Genomic DNA, 26,263 nt, shown 5'->3' with positions numbered 1-26,263 from the left:
GGAGAAGAGGGAATATCAATTCAGAACAAAACGGTGGACATCGCTGTGACTCTGTACAGATTGCCGCTCAGCCCATGTCTAAAGCACAATGCTTAGTTCTGTCCCTCCAACATGACAGGCGATAAAGTGGTTATGAAATAAGGTTCACAGAACAGAAACAAGAATAATGCCTAGCTTTAAGTATCTAAAGATATTCAAAGGTTCTTACGCCTTTTGCTGGGCTTAGTTGCAACATTGTATAACGCAAAACAAATAAAGTGAAAGTACATAACTGAGCTTTTAGTCTAACCCAAAAATCATCAGAAATACAAACTGTTACTGTCAAATCCTACAGTCATTAGTCATGAAGGTCATATTTGGGAATTACCATATCCTTTAACCATAATTTAAATTACAAACAATATTTAGAAATCCTGGATGTACTATTTGCTAACGCACCGAAAACTGACACAGAATTAACCAGTGTTAAGATAGAACATTACAGTACAGAATAGGCCTTTTGGCCCATGATGTTGTATCCACATTTTAACCTTCTCTAAGAATAATCTAACTCTTCCCTCCTACATAACCCTCCATTTTCTACCATCCATGTGCCTATCTAAGAGTTTCTTCAATGCCTCTGATGTATCAGCTTCTACCACTCCCCTGGCACAGCATTCCATTCCCTATACCCACAGCTCATGGGTAAAGAACTTATTAAAAAAGAAAAAATTAAAATGAAAATAAAGAAAACACTGCACATGCAATCACAGTTTTACAGAACATTGTCAAAGAAGACTGCTGAGAAGCAGGACCACAAGGGTAGTAATCACGGGATTACTGCCTGTGCCATGCGATAGTGAGTATAGAAGTAGAGTGAGGTGGAGGATAAATGCGTTGCTGAGGGATTGGAGCAGGGAGCAGGGATTCCGATTTCTGGAACATAAACACAAAATACTCTGCAGATGCTGGGGTCAAAGCAACACTCACAACACCCTGGAGGAACTCAGCAGGTCAGGCAGCATCCGTGGAGATGATCAGTCAATGCTTCAGGCCGGAACCCTTCGTCAGGACAGATGAAGGTCATCCTGACGAAGGATTCCGGCCCGAAACGTTGACTGATCATTTCCACGGATGCTGCCCGACCTGCTGAGGTCCTCCAGCGTGTTGTGAATGTCGCTCCAGATTTCTGGATCACTGGGACCTCTTTTGGGGCAGGTGTGACCTGTACAATAAAGATGGGTTGCACTTGAATCCGAGGAGGACCAATATCCTGGCAGGGAGGTTTGCTAAGGCTAGTAGGGAGAGTTTAAACTAGAATTACTGGGGCGGCGGTGGTGGGAACTGAACTGAAGAGATGGAAGAAGGGGCGGTTGGCTCACAAATAGAGAATGTTTGTAGGCAGTGTGAGAGGGAGGATAGGGAGGTGATAGAGAAGGGATGTGCTCAGGCTGATGGGTTGAGATGTGTCTATTTTAATGCAAGGATTATCATGAAAAAGGGGGATGAGATTAGAGCATGGATCAGTACTTGGAGCTGTGATGTTGTGGCCATTACAGAGACTTGGATGGCTCAGAGGGCCAGGTTTTAGATGTTTCAGAAAGGACAGGGAGGGGAGGCAAATGAGGTGGGGGCGTGGCACTGCCGATCAGAGATAGCGTCACGGCTGCAGAAAAGGAGGAAGTCATGGAAAGATTGTCTACTGAGTCTCTGTGGTTGGAAGTTAGAAAGAGGAAGGAGTCAATAATTCTACTGGGTGTTTTTTATAGACCACCCAATAGTAACAGGGACATTGATGAGCAGATAGGGAGACAGATTCTGGAATGGTGTAATAATAACAGGGTTGTCGTGATGGGAGATTTTAATTTCCCCAATATGGATTGGCATCTTTCTCGAGCAAGGGGTTTAGATTGGGTAGAGTTTGTTAAGTGTGTTCAGGAAGGTTTCCTGACACAATATGTTGATAAGCCTACAAGAGGAAAGGCTGTACTTGATCTGGTATTGGGAAATGAACCTGGTCAGGTGTCAGATCTCTCAGTGGGAGAGCATTTTAGAGATAGTGATCACAGTTCTATCTCCTTTACCATAGCATTGGAGAGTGATAGAAGCAGACAAGTCAGGAAAATGTTTAATTGGAGTAAGGGAAAATATGAGGCTATCAGGCAGGAACTTGGAAGCATAAACTGGGAGCAGATGTTCTCAGGGAAATGTATGGTAGGAATGTGGCAAACGTTCAGGGGATATTTGTGTGGCATTCTGCATAGGTACGTTCCAATGAGACAGGGAAAGGATGGTAGGGTACAGGAACCATGGTGTACAAAGGCTGTTGAAAATCTCGTCAAGAGGAAAATAAAAGCTTAAAAAGGTTCAAAAAACTAGGTAATGATAGAGATCTAGAAAATTATAAGGCTAGCAGGAAGGAGGTTAAGAATGAAATTAGGAGAGCCAGAAGGGGCCATGAGAAGGCCTTTGCGAGCAGGATTAAGGAAAACCTCAAGGCATTCTACAAGTATGTGAAGAGGAAGAGGGTAAGATGTGAGAGAATAGGACCAATCAAGTGTGACAGTTGAAAAGTGTGTATGGAACTGGAGGTGGTAGCTGATGTACATAATGAATACTTTGTTTCATATATCTTGGCAATTATAGGGATGACTTACAGCTGACTGAAAAGCTTGAGCATATAAACATTAAGAAAGAGGATATGCTGGAGCTTTTGGAAAGCATCAAGTTATACAAGTCATTGGGACCAGACGGGATATACCCCAGGCTACTGTCGGAGACAAGGCAGGAGATTGCTGAGCCTCTGGCAATGATCTTTGCATCATCAATGGGGACGGGAGAGGTTCCAGAGGATTGGAGGGTTGCAGACGTTGTTTCCTTATTCAAGAAAGGGAGTAGAGATAGCCCGGGAAATTATAGACTAGTGAGTCTTACTTCAGAGGTTGGTAAGCTGATGGAGAAGATCCTGAGAGGCAAGATTGGTGAACATTTGGAGAGGCTTAATATGATTAGGAATGGTCAGCATGGCTTTGTCAAAGTCATGCCTTATGAGCCTGATTAAATTTTTTGAGGATGTGACTAAACACATTGATGAAGGTGGAGCAGTAGATGTAGTGTATATGGATTTCAGCAAGGCATTTGATAAGGTACTCCATGCAAGGCTATAGAGAAAATAAAGAGGCATGGGATCCAAGGGGATCTTGCTTTGTGGATCCAGAATTGGCTTGCCCACAGAAGGCAAAGAGTGGTTGTAGACGGGTCATATTCTGCAAGGAGGTCGGTGACCAGTGGTGTGCCTCAGGGATCTGTTCTGGGACACCTTCTATTCATGATTTTTATAAAAGACTTGGATGAGGAAGTGGAGGGATGGGTTAGTAAATTTGCTGATGACACAAGGTTTGGGGGTGTTGTGAGTAGTGTGGAGGGATATCTGAGGTTACAGAGGGACAGCGATAGGATGCAAAACTGGGCTGAGAGGTGGCAGATGGAGTTCAACCCAGATATGTGTGAGATATGTGTGAGGTGGTTCATTTTGGTAGGTCAAAAATGACAGCAGAATATAGTATTAATGGTAAGACTCTTGGCAGTGTGGAGGATTAGAAGGATCTTGGGGTCCGAGTCAATAGGACACTCAAAGCTGCTGCACATGTTGACTGTGTGGTTAAGAAGGAGTATGGTACATTGGCCTTCATCAATCATGGGATTGAGTTTAACAGCCGAGAGGTAATGTTACAGCGATATAGGACCCTGGTCAGACCCCATTTGGAGTACTGTGCTTAGTTCTGGTCACCTCACTACAGGAAGGATGTGGAAACCATAGAAAGGGTGCAGAAGAGATTTACAAGGATGTTGCCTGGATTGGGGAGCATGCCTTATGAGAATAGGTTGAGTGAACTTGGCCTTTTCTCCTTGGAGTGATGGAAGATGAGAGGTGACCTGATAGAGGTATATAAGATGATGAGAGGCATTGATCCTGTGGATAGTCAGAGGCTTTCTCCCAGGGCTGAAATGGCTAGCATGAGAGGGCACAGTTTTAAGGTGCTTGGAAGTAGGTACAGAGGAGATATCAGGGATAATTTTTTTTAATGCAGAGGGTGGTGAGTGCATGGAATGGGCTGCTGGCGATGACGGTGGAGGTGGATACAATGGGGTCTTTTAAGAGACTCTTGGATAGGTAGATGGAGCTTAGAAAAATAGAGGGCTATGGGTAACCCTAGGTAATTTCTAAAGTAAGGATATGTTTGGCACAGCATTGTGACCTGAAGGGCCTGTTTTGTGCTGTAGGTTTTCTATGTTCTTCTATATGCTAAGAAAAAAACATCAGATACTGACAGTCTGAAATAAAACAGAATATGCTGGACATTCCCAGCAATCAGGCAGTACCTGTGGAGAGAGAAGCAGCAGTTACACTTTTGAGTGAAATTGACATTCGCTCTATCTGAACCACAAGAACTCATCATGAAGTTGTTCTTTCTCGAAAGTACTTACCTCTGGTGGCTGCTCCTCTGGGACTGGTTGAGCAAGTTGGTTGTGATGCTGAAGGACAGTCTTGTAATAATCAAGAACAGTCTGGCAGGGCACTGCATAGATTAAAATCATTTCAAACAATCACCTAATACAATCATGAAACATTAATAGAATGAAAAACTACTTCATCATTCAACTAGGTGAAATTTTACAAAGATTAAAAGGTTATTTTCAGGACCATCTAATTATAATAATTACAAAATGCTAACCAGATGACTTTCCTCACTCTTAAAGCAAATTCCAAAAACACTTAACTCTCAGCAAGGAAGAGTTTCTGTTAATAACAAGTTATCGACAAACCTCTGTGAAGTTATTGCTCATGGGACATCTGTGAAATAAAGATTGATATCATTCAGATAAAATTAAAATCTTGTAAAATCTGACCCATTCAACACTTAAAGCAGAGTTTACAGTAAATTCACTTTGTCTTACACTGTGAATGGTGACAGCTGTAAGCATCATACCACACAACTGCAAATTTTACAAATGAAATAAGCCAAGAGGTAGAACACATGTACTGTTGCTGGAGTTACTAGAATCTAATCAGAAAATACTGTGTTGTCAAGATTTAGAATCAGTGCATAGAACAAAAGAATGCAAGAAAATAAGAGCAGTTGACCACTCGGCCCCTTGTCTGTTCTATCACTGAATTATGATCATTACAGATACCTGCTGGCCTCAACTCCTGTTCCGTATCAGTTCTCCATAACCCTCAATTCATTGACTTTTATCTATCTCCACCTTCAATGTATCTAATTATCTGTCCTCCACCACCCCTGGGACAGGTTATTCCATTGATTCATTTCTCTCAAAGAGGAAAGGAGAAACCAGATCACATTAAACCATCCCAGTTTCATCTTGTCAACAAATTAGTGCCACGGTCACAGCACCCAGGGTAAAATGTTGGTTTGACCAAACTGCAATTATTGCATTATATGTTTCCAAGGAAAGTATTCCTGTAACATTAACTTCTGTCCTAAAATTGAACTAATATCCTAAAACTAAATCTGATATTCTAACACGCGATAAAATTGAAATTTAAGAAGATTCATTTCCCCTCTGCCTGTAAAATCATTAGCGTAAAAGGTGATAACAGTTGTCATCTACCGTGGCTATGATGGAACTGTAATAGAATGACTGGTTTAAGCTCTACACACCTGGAATGTTATCCAAGGTTCTCCTCAGCTCCTCATTTTCCTGTTGGAGTAAAACTACTTCCTGTTCCAGCTCTTGGCATCTCTGACAGTAGCCATCCTCTTCTTCCTCCTCAGGAAATGTTGATGACGGATGGACATGAGATTCTGACGTTGCTGGGGATGTCCACCCTCCCATCGTGTGGGTAGGAGATGTGGAAAGTGGATCCATTTCTGTTATGTGACTGCACTCACTTCCTTCTACATTACTCTGTGAAGGTCGACCTCCAGTCAGGAGGTAACTTTGAAGGGAATCAGTAAATACCCGTAGCAAGGCTGAGGTCTGATGTCTCTTCTGCACATACTCCAGTTCCATCTCAGGGTTGCTTGCTGTCTGTGGCTGCACGGGGTCACCTCTGACAAGTTGACACTGTCCTGTGTGCTCATCATAACATCCACTCTCCCTTTTCACACATGAAATAACTTGAGGGTGGCTGGTGTCGAGAAGTTTTCCATTGTCCTTCAGGAGAGTCAGGACTCGACTGCATTGTTGTGCAAAGGCATCAAGTATTAAGCGGCTCTCTGTGGTGCAACAGAAAAACACAATGTTCTACAAGTTAGCAAGAACAAATTCCCCTGATCAGCCACCACATCTCCCCCCAAACCTTCTACTTCTCCACCTGACTAATTGTCTTAACATGACTTTCGTTGCTCTAGACCAGGGATTTTCAACTGGGGTTCCATCGAACCCTAGGGTTCTGCGGGTGATCGTGATTAAAAAATATATCATTTTTTGAACTTCACGTAACGTGCAATGGTAGCACTGGCAGTGGTGAACAGTGACCGAGCAGCCCAGTTAGCAATCTTGTTAATGGTCTCTCAGCCCACTATGGCAGTGCGCTGTAGGACTGTGTTTATCTGGTTGAGTCCCTTCTCAGTTTTGATGCGAGACAGGGAAGGCCACTGATAATCGACGAGCGCTGTATTGCAACGAGAGGAGGATGGTAGACCGATGAGCAGTGTGAAGTGTGTTTTCCGAGCATTGAATGGGCTCGGCCAGCTTGGGCTGTGACACCAGCCTCTCCCTCCTGAATTACATCCCCCAACTTCCCGTTATGCAACACTGACTGACTTATGGAAGCAAACACACTCTATAAGTGTAGTAGAAAATTGGACAGAAAATTTCACTCTAAAGAACGAATTTTTACGTGCCGCAACTCAGCTGTTGTTGCAAACATTGCAAAAGATGGATTGTGTAGGTTAGAAGTGAATTGTATCGTGAAGTTTTTGTACTTTTTGTGGTTTTCTCATTCATTTACTATGCCGCTCTTTTTTATATTTTATTAACCCCTGCTTTGACTTATGGTTTTTAGTAACTTTACTATTCAACATCGTCAATAAATTTTCATGTTGTAAATAGCAGTAATTAAAATTGAATCTACTCATAGTCATACATTATTGATCCCAAGGGAAATTAGTTTTCGTTACAGTTGCACCATAAATAATTAAATAATAATAAAACCATAAATAGTTAAATAGTAGTATGTAAATTATGCCAGGAAATAAGTCCAGGACCAGCCTATTGGCTCAGGGTGTCTGACCCTGGAGGAGTTGTAAAGTTTGATGGCCACAGGCAGGAATGACTTCCTATGACGTTCAGTGTTGCATCTCGGTGGAATGAGTCTCTGGCCGAATGTACTCCTGTGCCCACCCAGTCCATTATGTAGTGGATGGGAGACATTGTCCAAGATGGCATACAACTTGGACAGCATCCTCTTTTCAGACACCACCGTGAGAGAGTCCAGTTCCATCCCCACATCATCACTGGCCTTACGAATGAGTTTGTTGATTCTGTTGGTGTCTACTACCCTCAGCCTGCTGCCCCAGCACACAACAGCAAACATGATCGCACTGGCCACCACAGACTTGTAGAACATCCTTAGCATCGTCCGGCAGATGTTAAAGGTCCTCAGTCTCCTCAGGAAATAGAGACGGCTCTGTCCCTTCTTGTAGACAGCCTCAGTGTTCTTTGACCAGTCCAGTTTATTGTCAATTCGTATCCCCAGGTATTTGTAATCCTCCACCATGTCCACACTGACCCCCTGGATGGAAACAGGGGTCACCGGTGCCTTAGCTCTCCTCAGGTCTACGACCAGCTCCCTAGTCTTTTTCACATTAAGCTGCAGATAATTCTGCTCACACCACGTGACAAAGTTTCCTACCGATGCCCTGTACTCAGCCTCATCTCCCTTGCTGATGCATCCAACTATGGCAGAGTCATCAGAAAACTTCTGAAGATGACAAGACTCTGTGCAGTAGTTGAAGTCCGAGCTGAGCCTACCTTTAGAAAAATTAAATATCATTTTGGTTTAAACCAATTATTTAACAGAAATTTATTATGTTTGCCTTATGAATTTTTTACGTTTGTGAAAGGGAAAGAAAGAGATTAATTTCAAGAATGGTAAGCTAAGCTGTTTTTTTCAAGAAAGGTTGGCTAAAAATTCATTCTCTACTCAAAAGAGCAATGACAATTATTTGGGGATTATTATATCTACAATTTACTGATTGTGCTAATGTACCGTGAGCTGCAGATACAATAATTTTTATGCAGGGGTTCCCCGAGACCCGAAAATGATTTCAAGGGTTCCTCCAGGGCAAAAAGGTTGAGAAAGGCTGCTCTGCACAGAGAAGTAGTGAAACACTGCAAGTTTGGAAATGTACTATGCTCATTGATATCACTTAACAACTGATAGACAAATCAACACTGAATCCCACCCTCAATGGAATGATTTGCTAAGACAATTTTGGATTCCTGTTTAATACTAATAGATAGACACTCAACCACCATGATGTAGTATTCTGAACCTGAGAAACTACCACATTGATTAATCCTACAGGATACAGGTTTCTTTTTAAATTAAGTCTACATACATTACAACAGCCTATGATCAGTACATGCGCTTAACTCGCAGCAACATCTTTGTTGCCATGATGCAACATTTTGACCTTATTTGGCAGATAACTGCATTCACAATTCTATCAAATGACAACACCCACTGTATACACTCTATTCTGTCTAATTTAAAGTTGACCACTCATATTTTTGAGCAAATTATTTTTTAGAACAAGAAGTAACCAAGTTATCAGAGGTAGAATGGAGATATTTCTTACTGAATTTCAGTAAGGTATAAATAATAAAAGATTTGTCTTCAGTTTGAGAGGATATGACTTGTATATTCAAGATGGAGATCAATTGATTTTTAGATATTAAGAGAATCAAAGCATATCAAAGCACGGACGTATCGCTGGAGTAAAAATTTGCCAAGATTTCACTGAATAGTGGAGCTGACACGGCGGTGTGGTGGGGGGAGGGGGTCTAATGCCCTATATCTGTTTCTATTTATTATGTTCTTTTGTTCACTAGCTGCTCTTGGTGTAGCTTTAGCTGCTGCTAGGATTTGGACACAGCTGCTTCCAAGGGTACAACTTCTGGGATTGACCTCTGCCTTCTTCTGGGCTGGGATTCCATCCAATCTTTGGGTTCTGGTTCGAGTTGGAATGATTCCAATTGCTCTTGGATTGGTGTAGTCCTCTATCAGAATGACTCCAGCTCCTGTTGGATTTGCTCCAATTCTTGTTGGCATGAAACCGTCAACTGGTCTACAGATCATGAGGGAAGTTAGCAGTTTAGTGTCAATGCCATGCTGAGGGTAGCGTAGTGCCTTGGATGCAAGCCCAGGGTGGTACTGCTTACAGTGCAGCAGGTGAGATCTTATAGTCATTTCATTCCATTGTAATTAAAGTAGAACAAGAGTAAGATTAAAAAGGAAACTAGTAACTGACCCCAGTGAAAGGACCATTGGAAAAAAAGTGACTGTAGATTAACTAGGTCACATTGAAATACTGTACATTATATTAAGTTAATTATCTCTTTTTAGTGATAAGCAATCAAAATACAAGCTTGCCGATCTGAGTCCCTCCCCACAAAAATACTACAAACACAAAATACTGCTTATGCTAGAACCTAAAATAAAGGGAAGTGCTGGAAATCATCAGTAGGTCAGAGAGTGTGAAGAAAGATAATCACACTTCAGCACGGTGACCTTTCATCACAAATGCAGGCAGACTTGCCGAACATTTACAAAATTTATCCATTGAGTATGGGTTTATAGATGAAAAATTAATGCTGGGTATGCACATCTGTAAAGATGTAGGAATAAATAATATATTGGGTGTAAACCTTTCCTTAGAGCTCAAGAGTGGAAATAAGCGAGTCCTATGATGAAACCAAATGAACAAGGGGGAAAAGCCCCTGGAGTTTGCTTTCTCTGTTGACCAAGTGACGACTACTGGTTTGGAGAATTTATGTTTATCTCCTCATTTAGATGAGAGTCAAAAAACAGAAAATATTAAAAAAAACTGCAGATGCTGGAAATGTGATATAAATGTATACGTTGACTTGGATGCAGTGGGTTAAGTAGTATGTGAGAAGAACAGTTTCGCATAACACTGCTGTATGTTGATCATAACCAACGTATCACACACTTAACTCATTTGCAAATGCCCTTACTTGAAAAGACTATAAAACTCACATAAAACTCTCAAATTCAGTCGAACTGAAACAAGTGTCATTACACAATTTACAAAAATAGGACCGAGAAAGCTCTTCACTGTACACTATGCAAATAACTGGAGAAAAATACATTAGTGATTCAGTATAGCTATTATTCTGCAAAGTCATTATTTCTAGTCCAAGAGAGCTGTACTTTGGCAAGTCTACTTCATCTTTTCTTTATCTTGTCAAGTCATCATTTCCTGTTTGCAAAGTATAATTGACTCACTTTGGCCTACTGCTCTATTAATTTAACCCAATTTTACACAGATGTTTACTGCTTTACTTTGAGAGAGATGACTGAATGTTTTTGACAGTCTTGAGTGTTAGGAACTCTCCTCTCCTCCAAACCTACTGAGAAACTACTTAGTGTTTAATCTCAGAACTAACCCAATCTCACAATATTATTGTCATTTTCCTTGTCTTTTGCCTGATGAAACAGAGATGAATTACCATTTATGCAAATGGTTTTAAACTGGGAAAGGATTGGTAATTGGGGTTTGGGCAAGTCAGCAGAAGGTAGGGAGAGATGCTGTGAGTTTGGGGGAAGGTTGCTGATCAGAGAAGTGGAAAGACTGAAGACTTTCTTAATGGGCAGAAGTGAATTTTTTCCAGTTTGCTATGAGAAATGTTGTAAAGGGCCTTCGTGCAGCAAAGTCTTCCTTTTCTATCTCACATTCCCTGCCTGGCTTTCCAAACCCAGGCAATAGTAATTAACGCGCTCTCAGTTACACCATGGGACCTTGACATTTATACTCATGAGGTATCCCACGCACTAGGCAAGACACATAGATACTCCAGCACTTGTTGCCTTAAAAACGATCATGTGAGGATAACTGCAACAAATTTCTCATATTTAGATCTTTATTCCACCCGTCGTGGGTGGATCAATGTAAAAGTTGGAATATTTAATAAAAATCTGAATGGGATATGGGGCCACATGGGAATGGGAACACGATAGCATAGCGGTTAGTGTAATGCTATTACAGTGTCAGCGACCTGGGCTGAATTCCACTGTTGACTGTTAACAGTTTGTACATTCTCCCCATGACCATGTAGATTTCCTCCAGGGGCTCATGGTTTCTTCCCACATTCTAAAGACATACGGGGTTCTGGTTAGTGAGTTGTGGGTATGCTAGGTTGGCACCAGAAGCATGGCGACCCTTGCGGGCTGTCCCAGCACACCCACGGACTGTGTTGGTCGCTGACGCAAAGAATGCATTTCACTGTATGTTTCAATGTACATGTGGCAAGTAAAACTAATTTCCTTTAATCTCATTTTAGTTAAGTGTTTCATTTCATGGCAACTGTAAAAATGCAGCAAAGTGAATGCGGAGAAGAGGTTTACTTTTGTGGGTGAATCATAATTTAGTCAGCACTGTTTAAAAAGAGGTCATTCATTTAAGACAGAGGTATGGCAATTTTGTTTCTTCTAAAGGTCATGAATTTTTGGCACTCTCTTGCTCAAAGGGCAGTGGAAGAAGATTCTTGGATATTTTAAGGCAGCGTAAAGGAGGTTATTGATAAGCAAGGTTGTGGGCAAGAACGAGGAACTGACGATACAGTCAAATCAGCCAAGGGTTTATTAAGTGGCAGATCGAAGGGGCTGAATGGCTTCCTTCTGCTCCTAATTTACATATTAGTTTATATTGGTATACGTATGATGGTTAAGTTTAAGATTTGACCCATAACCAACAAGCTAAATCATTATGGTGGATTCAAGTTAATTGGGCCATTGGTTAATTGAGGTAGCCTCTTATTTAGGACAACTCAAAGAACAAAAATGAATCAAGAAAATAGTCAGGATTCCTTTTACATTTAGGCCACTATGTCACTTAATGAAATGGGAGACTATTGCTAAATAGTTTCCAACTAGCATCAGTCATGTGCACTCATGCCTCTATAATTCCCTTTACTCCACTGTAATACTAATACATCTGATTTTGCCTTATCCCTCTCAAACTGCAGGGTAAATTCTATCATATTTATGATCACTGTCTTGTAAGGGTTCCTTTAGTTTAAGCTCCCTAATCAAATCCAGTTCATCACATAACACACAGTCCAGAATGGCCTTTCCCTTAGTGGGCTCCACCACAAGCTGCTCTAAAAAACTATCTTGTGGACATTGTCCAAATACTCTCTCTTAGAATCCAGCACCAACCTGATTTTCCCAAACTACCTGCATATTGAAAATTCCCATGACTATTGTAATATTGCCCTTTTCAATAGGTTCAATTTAATGTCAGAGAAATGTATACAATACACATCCTGAAATCCATTTTCTTTGTAAATATCCACAAAAGCAGAGGAGTGCCCCAAAGAATGAATGGCAGTTAAATGTCAGAACCCTGAAGCCCACCCCCCCCAGCTCCCCCTTCCACGCATAAGCAGCAGCAAAACGATGACCCCCACTCTCTCCCACAAGCAAAAAAGCATCGACCCCCTCCATCGAGCACTCAAGAGTGCAGCAAAGCATCACTAAAGACACAGACTTGCAGTACTCCAAAGACTACTCGTTCACACTGTATTTGACATACCACAGGCTCTCTCTCTCTCTCTCCCTAATAAGGGTAACAGAGGTGTCCCTGTTTCACAGCGAGAGGGGAGACATAACAAAGCAACTCACTGATTTACAATGTTAAAAGTCTGTTGCTTCGCATTTTCTGAGCTCTGTGCCCAAAGATCTTGGTAGGTGATAGCCAGCTCACTGCTTTCAATCTTCCATGTACCCCCATAACACACCAGTTTTCTGCGGTGGTACCGAACTTGAATCCTCCCGCCCCCAGAGCCACAAAAATCCGGCGCCCTGAAGGCATGCTAGTCTTCTAGGCTGCGTCCATGGCTTATCAAAAAATGGCCGGTTGTGAAGCCCTGAGGGCGGGTCCCATTCCAACAAAGCCCTGAATATATTGACATTCATGGCTCCTGTTTGGAAACCTGTGTATAACTCCCATCAGGGTCTTTTTACCCTTGCTGTTTCTTACATCTACCCACAAGTATTCTGTACCTTCCGATCCTATATCACTTCTAAGAATATGATTTCATTTTTTACCAACAGACCCCACCCACTCTGCCCACCTACATGTTCTTTTGATACAATGTGTATTCTTGGATGTTAAGCTCCTGACTATAATCTTCTTTCAGTTATGACTCAATGATGCCCACAAAGTCATACCTAACATTCTCTAACTGTGCTAAAAGATCATTTACTTTATTTCATATTCTGTGTGCATTCAGATATAGCACATTCAGCCCTGTATTTGATGCCCTTTTAGATTGTGTTTCCCTGTAACATTGCAACTCATCTCACTAACTGTAATTTTGTCTTATCATCTTCCTGTCTTTCCTGACAGTCCCATTGCATACTGCACCCAGTTGTACACCGACTGCCCCATTCTCAACCCTATCACTCTGGTTCTCATTCCTCTGCCAATCTAGTTTAAACCCTCACCAACAGCTCTAGCAAACCCGCCAAAAAGGATATTGGTCCCCCTCAGATTCAGGAATAACCTGTCCTTTTTGTACAGGTCATACCTTCCCAGAAGAGACCTCAATGATCCAGAAATCTGAAGCCCTGCCCCCTGTACCAGTTCCTCGGTCACATATTCATCTGACAAATCGTTCTATTCCTACCCTCACTGGTACGTGGCACAGGCAACTTTCAGAAATTACTATCTTGGAGGTCCTGCTTTTCAACTTTCTACCTAACTCCCAAAATCCTCTCTAGGACTTCCTCCCTTTTCCTACCTATGTCATTATTCACTCAGAATTCTGGGTGCTCACCTTCCCCTTTAGAATGCCATGGAGCCAATCTGATAGGTGGAACCAGATGGGATGAGAGGATGATGGGTAAATGGAGCCAGGTAGAAGAAGGCAATAGCTGAGACACAGGTATATATAATCCGTTTCTCCAGTCTCCCTTTCCCACTACCGACTGTCCACATGGATCTCTTCTCCTTTTGCTCACCATTTTCATACCTCTCCTGCCATAACCTAGGTACCATCCCCATTTCCTCACCACTGGGGTCCATCAGCCCATCACCCACATTCCTACCTACCTTAGTGTTCACCTTTCCTATCCCCTCAACATCGTGCTTCCATCTGCCTTTATTGCTCTTTTCTATTTCCACGTATCACCTGGCAGCCGATCTCTACCTTCCAGCTGCCTTCCCATCCGGCTCTACCTGCCTATTTTGTTTCTTCTCCTTATGTTTCTACCTATCGCTTACTAGCCACTGTCTCAATCCTTCCTCTCCCTCAGCTGGCTTCATTATTCCCTCTCCCCATCCCTACCCATGACCAACCAGCACCTCCTCACTGTATGGGCCACCTTGCCCCAGTCTATACTCTCAGTCCTGATGCAGGGTATTGTCCTGAATTGTCAACCATCTCTTTCCCTCCACAGATGATGCTCAACCTGCTGAGCTCTACCAGCAGTTTATTATTTTAAGAACGATTTGAGTGGGACCCGAGGCTTTTTCAAACATTCAATGTAAACACACATCAAAACTGCTCAATAAATGCCATTGTTGTGAGTTTCTACTCACAAATTACAATTTCACTTTCTACAGTTTTCAAAATGCAGATATTTATTTAAGTCTTTTGGATCTTTAATTATTTTTCTTCCCTAGCTGCATTGTTTGATTCAATGAAGATAAATTTTACTGCCAAATACACAGCACTGCTGATAGTTTCACACAGTGTATTCTGGCCACAGAAATAATGCTTTAAACGTTTGGTACACTCAGCAGTGATTGGTTGTCATTTATGTGATGATTCATAAATATGCATAAGATGATGTACAGGCATGTTTGACATTCTGTCATCACCAAAATAGATATGCTACAAAAGATCTGAGTCTGAGGCCGGTTTTGCATACAAATGAGACTAATAAAGCCATAAGAATTGCCATGCCACCATAAGATAATATTAAACTCACAACCTTTAGCAACCTGTTTAAATGTCATTTTGCAGTGTTTGTTTGCCAGTGTGAAGCGTGAGACTGAAACCGAAGAGGCAGTCTGCATTTAGCTAATACTGTATCTTTAATTACAGATTTTCCGAAGAGAAGCATTGTCAGAAGAAGAGCAGCATCCATTATCAAGGACTCCCACCACCCAGATCATAGATTCTTCTCGCTGCTGCCATCAGGAAGAAGGTAGAGGAGCCTCAGGACTCACACCTGAGGAACAGCTCTTACCCATCAACTATCAGGCTCCTGAACCAGAGGGAATAACTTCACTCAACTTCACTTGCCTCACCAATGAACTGCTCCCAATCTATAGACTCACTTTGAAGGATTCTTCATCTAACATTCTCAATAGTTATTGCTTGTTTGTTTGTTTATTTTGTTTTTTATTCCCTTTCTTTCTGCATTTACACAGTTCGTTGTCTTTTACATATTGGTTGTTTGTCCGTCCTGTTGGTGCAGTCTTTCATGGTTTTTTATTGTGCTTACTGGATTTCTTGAGTGTGCCCACAAGAAAATGTATCTCATCATTGTATATGGTGACATATTTGTACTTCGATAATAAATTTACTTTGAACTTTGAGCATCATTGTCTAAAACATCCTCTACATTTATATTGCATTGCATACAAACTAATTAAAACTACAGTTTGAATGAAAGTGGCTGGTGTAAATAAACTTGGGTTGATTATAGTTCTAGAATATATATCCACCTATATTCTAAGAACCTGGTTACGTGACTAGGTTAGTAGAGAGGAAAGAAAATGCTTTGCTTCTTTTGTGCAGCACTTGGCTACCCACAAGATGCCGTGATGGAAAACCTTCCATTGTATAGTCTCAGCATTAACTGCAAAGACTCCAGGGAGCCCAGCGCTGTCAGGTACCATTCAAACTTCTCCAGCAATTTTGTCCCACCCATGAATAAACACACAATGTATAGCTAAGATATTTTTCATTGCCTATGCTAACCATGCAACCGTTTAAATTCAATGAGATTCCCATTGATATGGTATTGTGTGAATGTCATATTAAGATTAGGTCGGTGTCTTTAATGCCCTTTAAGAACTTGACTCCCACTGCCCACACCAATCCACATGGGATCCTTACAAACAGTTGACAGGCATCACATCCCATTTTAACCATACAAATTAGAATGTAAGTAGTTTTAAAAGCCTGTGATCAAAATGGGAAAGGGATTATTGGTAAGCATCAAGAATCTTGCATATCCACAATGTGAAGCATGTTTCATAGCACTCTACTAGTACTGACCTCAATGTTTAAAGCCACAAGGAAAACCATGACTGTAAACTAATTAGACTTAGAATTATTTCAAAGCATAATTAAAGGTAACAGAGACAGAATGAAAAACTATTTCTTTTTAGTGACATAAAAGAGAGCCTGAGTAATTCTTTGGGTGAAGTCCAAATCAAATAGTGGTCCAGCAGTTAGAAATATTGAAACAGGAGGTTGCCAAGGTTTCAAATACATTCTGACCCAGAGTCAAGGTGGGATGCCAAAGTGGTATTTCCACAGGAAGGTTAGAGCAGGAAGTAAAGTTAAAAAGAAGCAAACAAAATAGACAAGAACGGTATAGAAGGAAATGACACACATTTTTATTAAAAAGGAGATTAGGTAGGTCAATAGGATGCATAAAAGGCTCTCAATCAAATTCAAGTCTATTGTCATCTGACTGTACATATATACAACCAAATGAAACAACGTTCCTCCAGATCACAGTGCACCAACAAAACGTGTATCATACACAGCACATAAAACAAAATATTACCACAAATAAGTTAATAAAATACAATTTAAAATGCATGTAAAGTGTACAGCACAGGTAAACAGTAAACAGCTTGTTGTCCCAGTGATGCGACCAGGGTATTCATAAGCCAGGGGAAGAAGATGTTACCCAGCCTGACACTTCTAGTCCTGATGCTCCGGTACCTCCTTCCTGATGCTGGTAACTCAAAGGGATTGTGGGACGGATGCTAGGTATCCGTGACAAAGCTTTGGGCCTTTGTATACTGCGCTCCTGGTAAATGTTACAAATGGGGGGAGTGAGACCCCGGTGATTCCTTCCGCTGTTTTTACTATCTATCCTCCGTAGGGTTTTGTAGTCCGATGCCTTGCAGCTCCCATCCCACACAGTGACACAGCCAGACGGGACAATTTTGATGGTGCTCCTGTAGAAGGTTGTTAGAAAGACAGCGGCGGGCCTTGCATACCTCCATCTTCTCTGAAAGTGTAGAGGCTGCTGTGCCTTCTTGAGTAATGAGGAGGTGGTGTGGGTCCAGAGTAGATTATTGGTTATGCGCACACCAAGGAATTTGGTGCTTCAGGAAGAATCAGGAAGGGCTTTTAGAAACAATCTGGTGTTTTAAAAGTGGTAATTAAAGAAGGAGTGCAATTGGGGACAGTAGCAATGTTTAAAAGTATAGCACACACATGAAGGTATGCTGCTTTTCCTGGACAACAATAGTTTGGAAGATGATGGCGCAAATATGAACAGTAATTTTAATAAAATGTTTAGAAGCAGAATTTGTGACCGGAGACACAAAAGTCATAACCCAGTGAAGAAATATGAGAGAAAAAAAACAGCCGAAGCCAAGATAAAAACAGACTGGTGTTGGTTAGCACATGAATAACATTGACTAGCCAACATGGAGTCAAAATAAAGAATTCAGTGACTTAAGTTTATTTTGGGAATCACTTCTTGGCACTTTGGAGTAACTCTTGTCAAGTCAATAAACTATTCTGATCACTGCTGGAAGATCACAGCCAAGCCCAAAACATGGACTAATATAATCTGTGAATTAGCAGACCCTGCCCTGGGTACTACTGCAGACCTCTGCTCTCATGCTCACACACTCCACCTGCAGCTACCACGCTCTTATTCGGTTGATGAGCTGCTTTACAAGGGTTATTGATGCATAGCTGAACGCTACCATCACCAGAACTCTGAAGTCAGCACCTCATGAATGGCTCCAGATGCTGTTAAAAATCACATCCTTCTCACATTCATTGAGATGCCACGGCTCAGAGGCTGTGCAAATTGTAAGCATTCTGTATCGTTCAATGCCACAGGTCTCACTGACTGCCTCAACTCACCAGAAAAGTGTTTAATTCAAAATTGTTCAATGTCATTTCCTGTACATAAGTGTAAAGCAGAACAAAATAATTCTTACTCTGGAACCGATGCAGCACAAAAAACCCACAAATGATAAAGAACTCAGTAATAATAAAAAGCACAATAAATATTAATACATAGGATAGCTTATTTATATAGATTGATTGAATGTCGATAAAGTGACGGCAGGCTGTACATAAGGTGACTGACAGGAAATAATAAAGTGGAGGTGTTGATCAACCTTTCTGCTTGGGGAAAGTAACAGTTCTTGAGCTGGCGATTCTGGCGTGCATGCTACGTGGCCTCCGTCCTGATGGGAGTGGAACAAACAATCTGGATGATGGGTGGGATCCTTCATGTTCCTGGCCCTTTTTCTGGTATCTTTCTATACATACTGTATGCCTTTGATAGTGGGTAGGCCGGTGCTGCTGACGCATTGAGCAGTTGGGACTACCCACTTCCTGTCTGCCGCAGTGCAGCTTCCGTACCAAGCAGTGATGCAGCTCGTCACGATGCTCTCTACTGTGCATCTATAGAATGATGTGAGTATGGATGTGCAAAATCCAGCTTTCTTTAACCTACTTAGAAAGTAGAGGTGGCGGTGAGCTTTCCTGACTGTGTGGGATGTGTTCTGGGACCATGAGAGGTTGTGTGTGATGTGCACTCCCAGAAGTTTGAAACTGCTTGCAGTTTCCACTGCTGTGCAGCCGATGTAAAAGGATCTGTGAGAGGTACATGTTCTCCTGGTCAATAACCATCTGCTTTGTCTTGCTGACGTTAAAGAAGAACCCTTTGGTTCTATCCTCTCTGCGTTAATTCAAAAGGGACAAAGAAAGTAAATCCTGGATATAAAACTCTGCTTCAATTTCAAGTTCAAGTTCAAATTTAATTGTCATTCAACCATATACATGAACACCATGAACTCATTTAAGAACCAAAGCAAAAAAATCACTGGGATTAAACAGGTTTGAAGGATGTTGAAAGTGTTAAATAAGATTGCAACTGTAGAAAGATACCATGACCACTTCATGCGAAAACCGCAGCACAAATCTTCTTCTGCCTGTGGATGAGCGGCCATTACCACCATTTAGCCTCCACCATACAGCACTATTCAGGGCCCCAAACCCAAACTGTACCTACAGGTAAGACAACACTTCACTTGTGAGTCTGTCAGGGTCACCTACTGTATTTGGTGCTCCTGGAGTGGTCTCCTCTGTATCAGTGAAACCCAGTGTAGATTGGGAGAATGCTTAGATGAGTACCTTCACCCTGTCTGCCACAAAAGGCAGGATTTCCCAGTGGCCACCTGTTTTCCTTCTACTTCCCATTCCCATTCTGACATTCAGAGCAGACTCAATGGGCCAAATGGCCTAATTCTGCTCCTAGGTCTTAGTCTTATGTCAGTCCACGGCCTCCTCTACTGCCTCGAAGAGGGCATGCTCAGGTTGGAGGAGCAACACATACTTTGCCTGGGTAGCCTCTAACCAGACAGCATGAACATTATTTTATCTAACTTGCAGTAATTTCTCCTCACTCCTCCTTCTCTCCTTTTCAATTCCCCCATTCTGGCTTTATCTCAGGGGGCCTGTCCTGGACCCATCATATAAATATAATTGCAAAGAGAGCACGACAGTGCCTCTACTTCCTCAGGAGTCTGCAGAGATTTGGCATGTCATCAAAAATCTTGGCAAACTTCTACAAATATCTGGTGGAAAGTGTGCTGACTGGCTGAATTACAGCCTGGTACGGGAACACCAATGCCTTTGAGCAGAAAAACCTACAAAAGGTAGTGGACTCGGCTCAGTACATCATGGGTAAACCCTCCCAACCATTGAGCATTGAAATGTTGCTGTAGGAAAGTGGTATCCATCAAAGGTCCTCATCACCCAGTCCACACTCTTTTCTCGCTTCTGCCTTCTGATAGAAGTTACAAGTGTCTCTGGACTTGCACGACCAGGTTCAAGAACAGTTACTTTCTCCCATGGTCCAATTTCCTGTCCCATGAGATTCCTTAATGCTAGGGAATTTCCTTTTCCACACAAGACTCACACCCAGGTATTCTTTAGGAGACTCTTTATTTACGTGACATGGAGAACCATCCCTTCCGAGACCAACAACTCTGCTTACAATCAGTACACACACCCCTTTTTGGCCGATTCTAGCAGGTATGATTTGTTCAACATTTCCATATTTGGTATTGTTCTAAGCAAGCTATAGGGACAAATACCGAAGTCACGTGGTGTACAGCTGTAGGCTAGAGGGCAACATCACATAATCTTATGTCTACAGCAGTAAGACAGAGGGCAGCTCCATGATTTTCTGCTGATCCAGGCATTAAACAATACAGACACACAATTCTATAGTCTCGCAAAGGTATTTACCCGACCTAATTGGCCAAATTCCTCCACATTTACCTTTTCCATCCATCACTTCCTGGCTTCTCAATTCATTCCCCCTTCCCCACTCATCCATCTTTCCCCTCACCCTGCTTCGCCAATCACCTGCCAGCCTGTGCACCTTCCTCTCTCTTCACCCCCACTCCACCCCCCAGCTTTTTATTCTGGCTTTTTCCCCCATTCCTTTCTAGTCCTGATGAAGGGTCTTGGCCAGAAACATTGAACTGTTTATCCCCTTCCATAGATGCAACCTGACCTGCTGAGTTCCTCCAGCATTCTGTGTGTTGCCCTGGATTTCCAGTGTCTGCAGAATCTCTGCGTATAGGAGATGCTGTTACATCCTGTCCATAACACAATTTCAATGGTATTACTTTTGAGATAATGGTTGCTCCAAATTGATTAAATCATGGTTAATAAACCTCAATTTATAAATGCTGCTCCAGCTATACAAAAACGAGTAAAAAGCCAAATATTCAAGTTTGCAGAGGGCATTATTTTAGGAAGCATAGTGAGTTATATTGATGGATGGAGCAAGCTGTGACTCTTCAGTTTGACACAACTTCAGTCAAACCCTATCTGGTATACACAATTCAGGTTTGGGTACCAATGTTAGGAAAACTAATTGAGAATCAAGAAATGAAACATGGAAGTATTCAGGGAGGAATAACAGAATGATATGGAGACTTAAAGGATCACATTATGAACTGTTGGATTTCTGTTTCATTTCTGATCCTTAGCGTTCTTCCGGGAGTCAAAAATAGTGAGCAGTCTTAGTTCCAAGATTTCACTTTATTTTAGAGTACAAACAAACATACAAATACTAAGCAAACTAAATTAAGAGCTGAGAAACTATGCTAACAGGTGTCACACAAAGGAATAAAAGATGGCACTTCTGAAAATCCTATTACTTTTATAGATCAGATCAATTCCTTGGAGAGTGATGAATTAGTTAATAGGCTACATAATTAAAACAATTACATTGCGTGGGTAATGTGCTAATATTTAGCCAATGAAAAATAAGATCAGTGATGAACTGTTAGTTTATCTGCTATATCACTTTCTGCCAGTGAGTGTGAAAAATACATGAGCTTGTTAAAAAATACAAATCTTATAAAAAATATTATTTAAAGAAAAAGTGGTTTCCAACAGAGGATAGATAGTGCTAATCTGCCTGGCATTTCTGTTTGTTAGTTGTGGGGTAATTTTAGTTATGTATTTGAAGCAATTAAGGGACTTGATCGACTAGCCAAAATAAACTATTCTGCTGGAGGATTCCAAATTATTCTTAAAATTAGGGCCATTTAGAAAATAGTGACAGGTGCAACTATGGAACTCATTCTTCATAAAGGCCATGAACACTAGAATCTAAACTTTTAAGACCAAAATCAATACATTTTTCAAGGAAAAGATATTTGTAGGAGCAATGTACAGTATCTATTTTCTGTCTTCTATATTGTATTTTGTGTAGCACATTTATTATGGGTAATTTGTCACATGGGTTGGGGTATGATAGAAGCAAATGGTATAGTTATGTATTCATGCTTTGTCTTAGTTCAGTTTAGTCTAGTTTAGAACAACAGGCAGCCAGAATGATAGTTTTTTGTTGTCAATTTAAATAAGCTAATACTTAAGTACATTTGAACATGTTTCGACTGCTTATTTTGTTATATTGCTAGTTTTACTTTCACTAGTATAATATCGTTACAAGGTTGTTCATCTTTGTAGGTTTCTTAATAAAGGATCGAATATAATTTCTTCAACATAGGACTACATTACTGTAGAGTGTATCATACTGTGTCAACCCCCGAGCTTAGTCCCTTAACGGTTTTGGTTTGTTTTCACATAACTGCTACATTTTGTCAACAAAAAAAGTTATACCAAATGAACACAAGCCTATATTTAAAGATAGTCTCGGACCTGTTGGTGAAATTGGAATTGCAATACTGAGAAGCCAGTGCAGCTTGCCTGCAGCAGGTAATGGCCTTTTGTTGACTCATGTTGTGTGTTTGTAGTTTAAACGTAGTCTGGAATGATCAGCACTGCCCATCCACTGGGGACCATTACTCAGTGGCGTGGTGTTTGCCTGAGGGTTTGTCAATTTGTTTTATTGAAGTGCTGAAATATTCCGATGCTAATATTTCAGTTGAATGCTGTTCGTTTGGTCTTGTCTAAGCACCGTGGATGCATGGATAGTTTGTTGTTGACTATACTTATTGAATTGGAATATTGCAGGTTCACCAGCCAAACAAAGAGTTAACAGCAAGTGGTGCAGCTAGAAAAAGTAACATGAGTGAATCAAAGTTTGGAAATGATGTCTGTGACCTTGAAGTCAGGGCTAAAAGAGAAATTAAACTTACATTGAAAACCTTAGCAAATAGAATCAAAAGTCTTCAAAAGGAATACAAGAAGAGTGTGAACAAAATTAAAGATTTAATACCATTAATTAAGGGTCTTATGGAAATTTGGAAAATGTCTTACAAGTGCAATCTTATCTTAAGGATTTGACTAGTCTCTGTGAAGCTGTTGCTAAGCAACATTACATATTATTGTCTTTAATTCCAGCCAGAGCAAAATAAGCAAACTGAAAGTTTTGTAGCTATTGAACCCCTTCGTCATGCAAACATAGGGGATGTTGAACAATGGCTGATCCAGACATGTGATGCTGAAAGTCATGTTGTTGAAACAAGTGAAAACGTTTCTCAAATTCCAAGGCAAGTTTTGACTAGCATATAGTGAAGGACCCACAGAATGATGTAAATCCGAGTGACAGTGCATCAAATATTTGTGCTCCTAATTCTGCTGCAAGCAGAGCATCTTCTGTAAAGAATACCTCCTCTGCACAAATTAAAATGGAGGCTAACTTAGTTGCATTGACCACATGGCAACGATTATTGAAGGACAAATGTGCTGGAAGAGCCAGAGGAGCAGCTTCAGAAGCTTATGTTTCAGGAAGAAATTGCACGTAGATGCCAAAATTAAAATGCTAAGGGCTTCAAATGAGGCAGGTGTACTTCAGCAGGACAGTCGTATAGTGCAAGTTCCTATATTGATGACACAGAGAAAACCCGATACGCTCAATGTCAATGTTGATTCATCTGTTCCTCACATGTCTGAGTTCAGGGTATTTATTCTCAGCCGGCAGTAAGGAGGCATTCTGAACCTGTGTCATATCCACCAGCTCAAAGTTCTCATGGGGAAATTAACTTACAGCATGTAAGTACTCTTGTTTTAGATGATAGAAGTCTGAATGGTACTATGGAAGCCATGAGGAAGCAAATGAAATAACAGCTTTATTGGTACAATAATAATGCATTTAATCTCTGCCTAAAAGATAGATTCAAATCTTTGATGGTGAACCATTGCAATATTATGCATTCATGAGGGCTTTTGAGAATAGTACCTGGTGTTTGGGAATATACAGGATGTTACATTACCAACAATGAGCAAAGGTGTGAACAAAGCTCAGTCACTATTTTATTCAAAGGCTAAAGGAAGCCACTTTGTCACTACTGTGGTCTCTGTGCAAAATAAAGCTAAAACTGAACCTGGAATTAATGGAACGGAAATTGTCTCGTCAGGCAAAAGCGTTTGTCTGTACCTCAAGGGTGAACATAAATTGGACTCAGGCCCTCATCTGGAGAAAAGGGCTCAGACTGAGAAGATTGCCTTCCTGAAAGAAAATGGTGTCTGCTTTGACTGTTAGTGCACAGGACACATCAGTAAGGATTGTGGAAAGTCTCCTTTATGGAAGGTATGCAGTGGCAAGCATCCCTCCATACTTCATATTCACTCTGATGAAAAGCGTGCAGAATCTAAACAAGCCGTGAAAGAATCAGACACAGCAGTGAGTAGTGCCCTGATGTCTAATGGCTTTACAGGGGTTAGTGATCATGATTGTAAACTTCCCATAATTCCAGTACAAGTGAAGTCTAAGAAAGGTAACAAGACAGTGGTTACTGTACTTTCCTAAATCAAGAGAGTACAGCAGTGTTGGGCACAGTGGGCCTAATGAACAAGGTCAACCTCACAGGAAAAAGGATACACATTCTCCTATGCACCACCAGTTGAGAAGATCATGATGAACTCAATGCCTTCTATGCCTGTTTTGAAAGGGAGAACACAGCTACAGCTGTGAAGATCCCTGCTGTACCTGATGATCCTGTGATCTCCATCTCAGAGGCCGATGTTAGGCTGTCTTTAAAGAGGGTGAACCCTCGCAAGGCAGAAGGTCCCGATGGAGTACCTGGTAAGGCTCTGAAAACCTGTGCCAACCAGCTAGCGGGAGTATTCAAGGACATTTTCAACCTCTCATTGCTACAGGTGGAAGTTCCCACTGGCTTCAAAAAGGCAACAATTATACCAGTGCCTAAGAAGAATAAAGTGGGTTGCCTTAGTGACTATCGCCTGGTATCACTCACATCTACAGTGATGAAATGCTTTGAGGGGTTGGTTATGACTAGACTGAACCCCTGCCTCAGCAAGGACCTAGACCTATTGCAATTTGCTTATCGCCAGAATAGGTCAATGACAGATGCAATCTCAATGACTCTTCACACAGCCTTAGACCACCTGGACAACACAAACACCTACGTCAGGATGCTGTTCATCGACTACAGCTCAGCATTTAACACGATCATTCCCACAATCCTGTTTGAGAAGTTGCAGAACCTGGGCCTCTGCACCTCCCTCTGCAATTGGATCCTTGACTTCCTAACCGGAAGACCACAATCTGTGCAGATTGGTGATAACATATCCTCCTCTGACGATCAACACTGGTGCACCTCAGGGGTGTGTGCTTAGCCCACTGCTCTACTCTCTATATACTCATGACTGTGTGGCTAGGCATAGCTCAAATACCATCTACAAATTTGCAGATGGTACAACCATTGTTGGTAGAATCTTAGATGGAGAGGAGAGGGCATACAGGAGTGAGATATGCCAACTAGTGGAGTGGTGTCACAGCAACAACCTTATACTGAAAGACGAAAGAGCTGATTGTAGACTTCAGGAGGGGTAAGACGAAGGAACACACACTAATCCTCATAGAGGGATCAGAAGTGGAGAGAGTGAGCAGTTTCAAGTTCCTGGGTGTCAGGATCTCTGAGGAGCTAACCTGGCCCCAACATATCAATGCAGTTATATAGAAGGCAAGACAGTGGCTATACTTCATTAGGAGTTTGAAGAGATTTGGTATGTCAACAAATACACTCAAAAACTTCTATGGATGTACCATGGAGAGCATTCTGACAGGCTGCATCACTGTCTGGTACGGTGGGGGGCTATTGCATAGGACCGAAAGAAGCTGCAGAGGGTTGTAAATTTAGTCAGCTCCATCTTGGGTACTAGCCTACAAAGTTTCCAGGACATCTTCAAGGAGTGGTGTCTCAGAAAGGCAGCATCCATTATTAAGGATCTCCAGCACCCAGGACATGCCCTTTTCTCACTGCTACCATCAGGTAAGAGGTACAGAAGCCTGAAGGCACACACTCAGCGATTCAGGAACAGCTTCTTTCTCTCT

General features: G+C 41.5%; 1 protein-coding gene across 2 annotated transcripts in view; it reads right to left on the bottom strand.

Moving 5' to 3' along the window:
- The window catches only part of LOC134343438 (BEN domain-containing protein 4), a 73,866-nt gene that overhangs the window by 22,036 nt on the left and 25,567 nt on the right, over positions 1 to 26,263 (bottom strand). For both annotated transcript variants that reach the window (XM_063042138.1, XM_063042139.1), the window contains exons 2-3: positions 5,664 to 6,221; positions 4,468 to 4,559 (exon numbers count right to left, since the gene is read on the bottom strand). In XM_063042138.1, the coding sequence (XP_062898208.1) occupies positions 4,468 to 4,559; positions 5,664 to 6,221 (650 nt within the window). The remainder of the gene's footprint in view (positions 1 to 4,467; positions 4,560 to 5,663; positions 6,222 to 26,263) is intronic.

This window comes from Mobula hypostoma, chromosome 3, assembly GCF_963921235.1.
Source record: "Mobula hypostoma chromosome 3, sMobHyp1.1, whole genome shotgun sequence".
Classification (NCBI taxonomy): domain Eukaryota; kingdom Metazoa; phylum Chordata; class Chondrichthyes; order Myliobatiformes; family Myliobatidae; genus Mobula; species Mobula hypostoma.
Note: the sequence above shows the minus strand (reverse complement) of the source record. Positions and strands in the feature narration are given on the sequence as shown.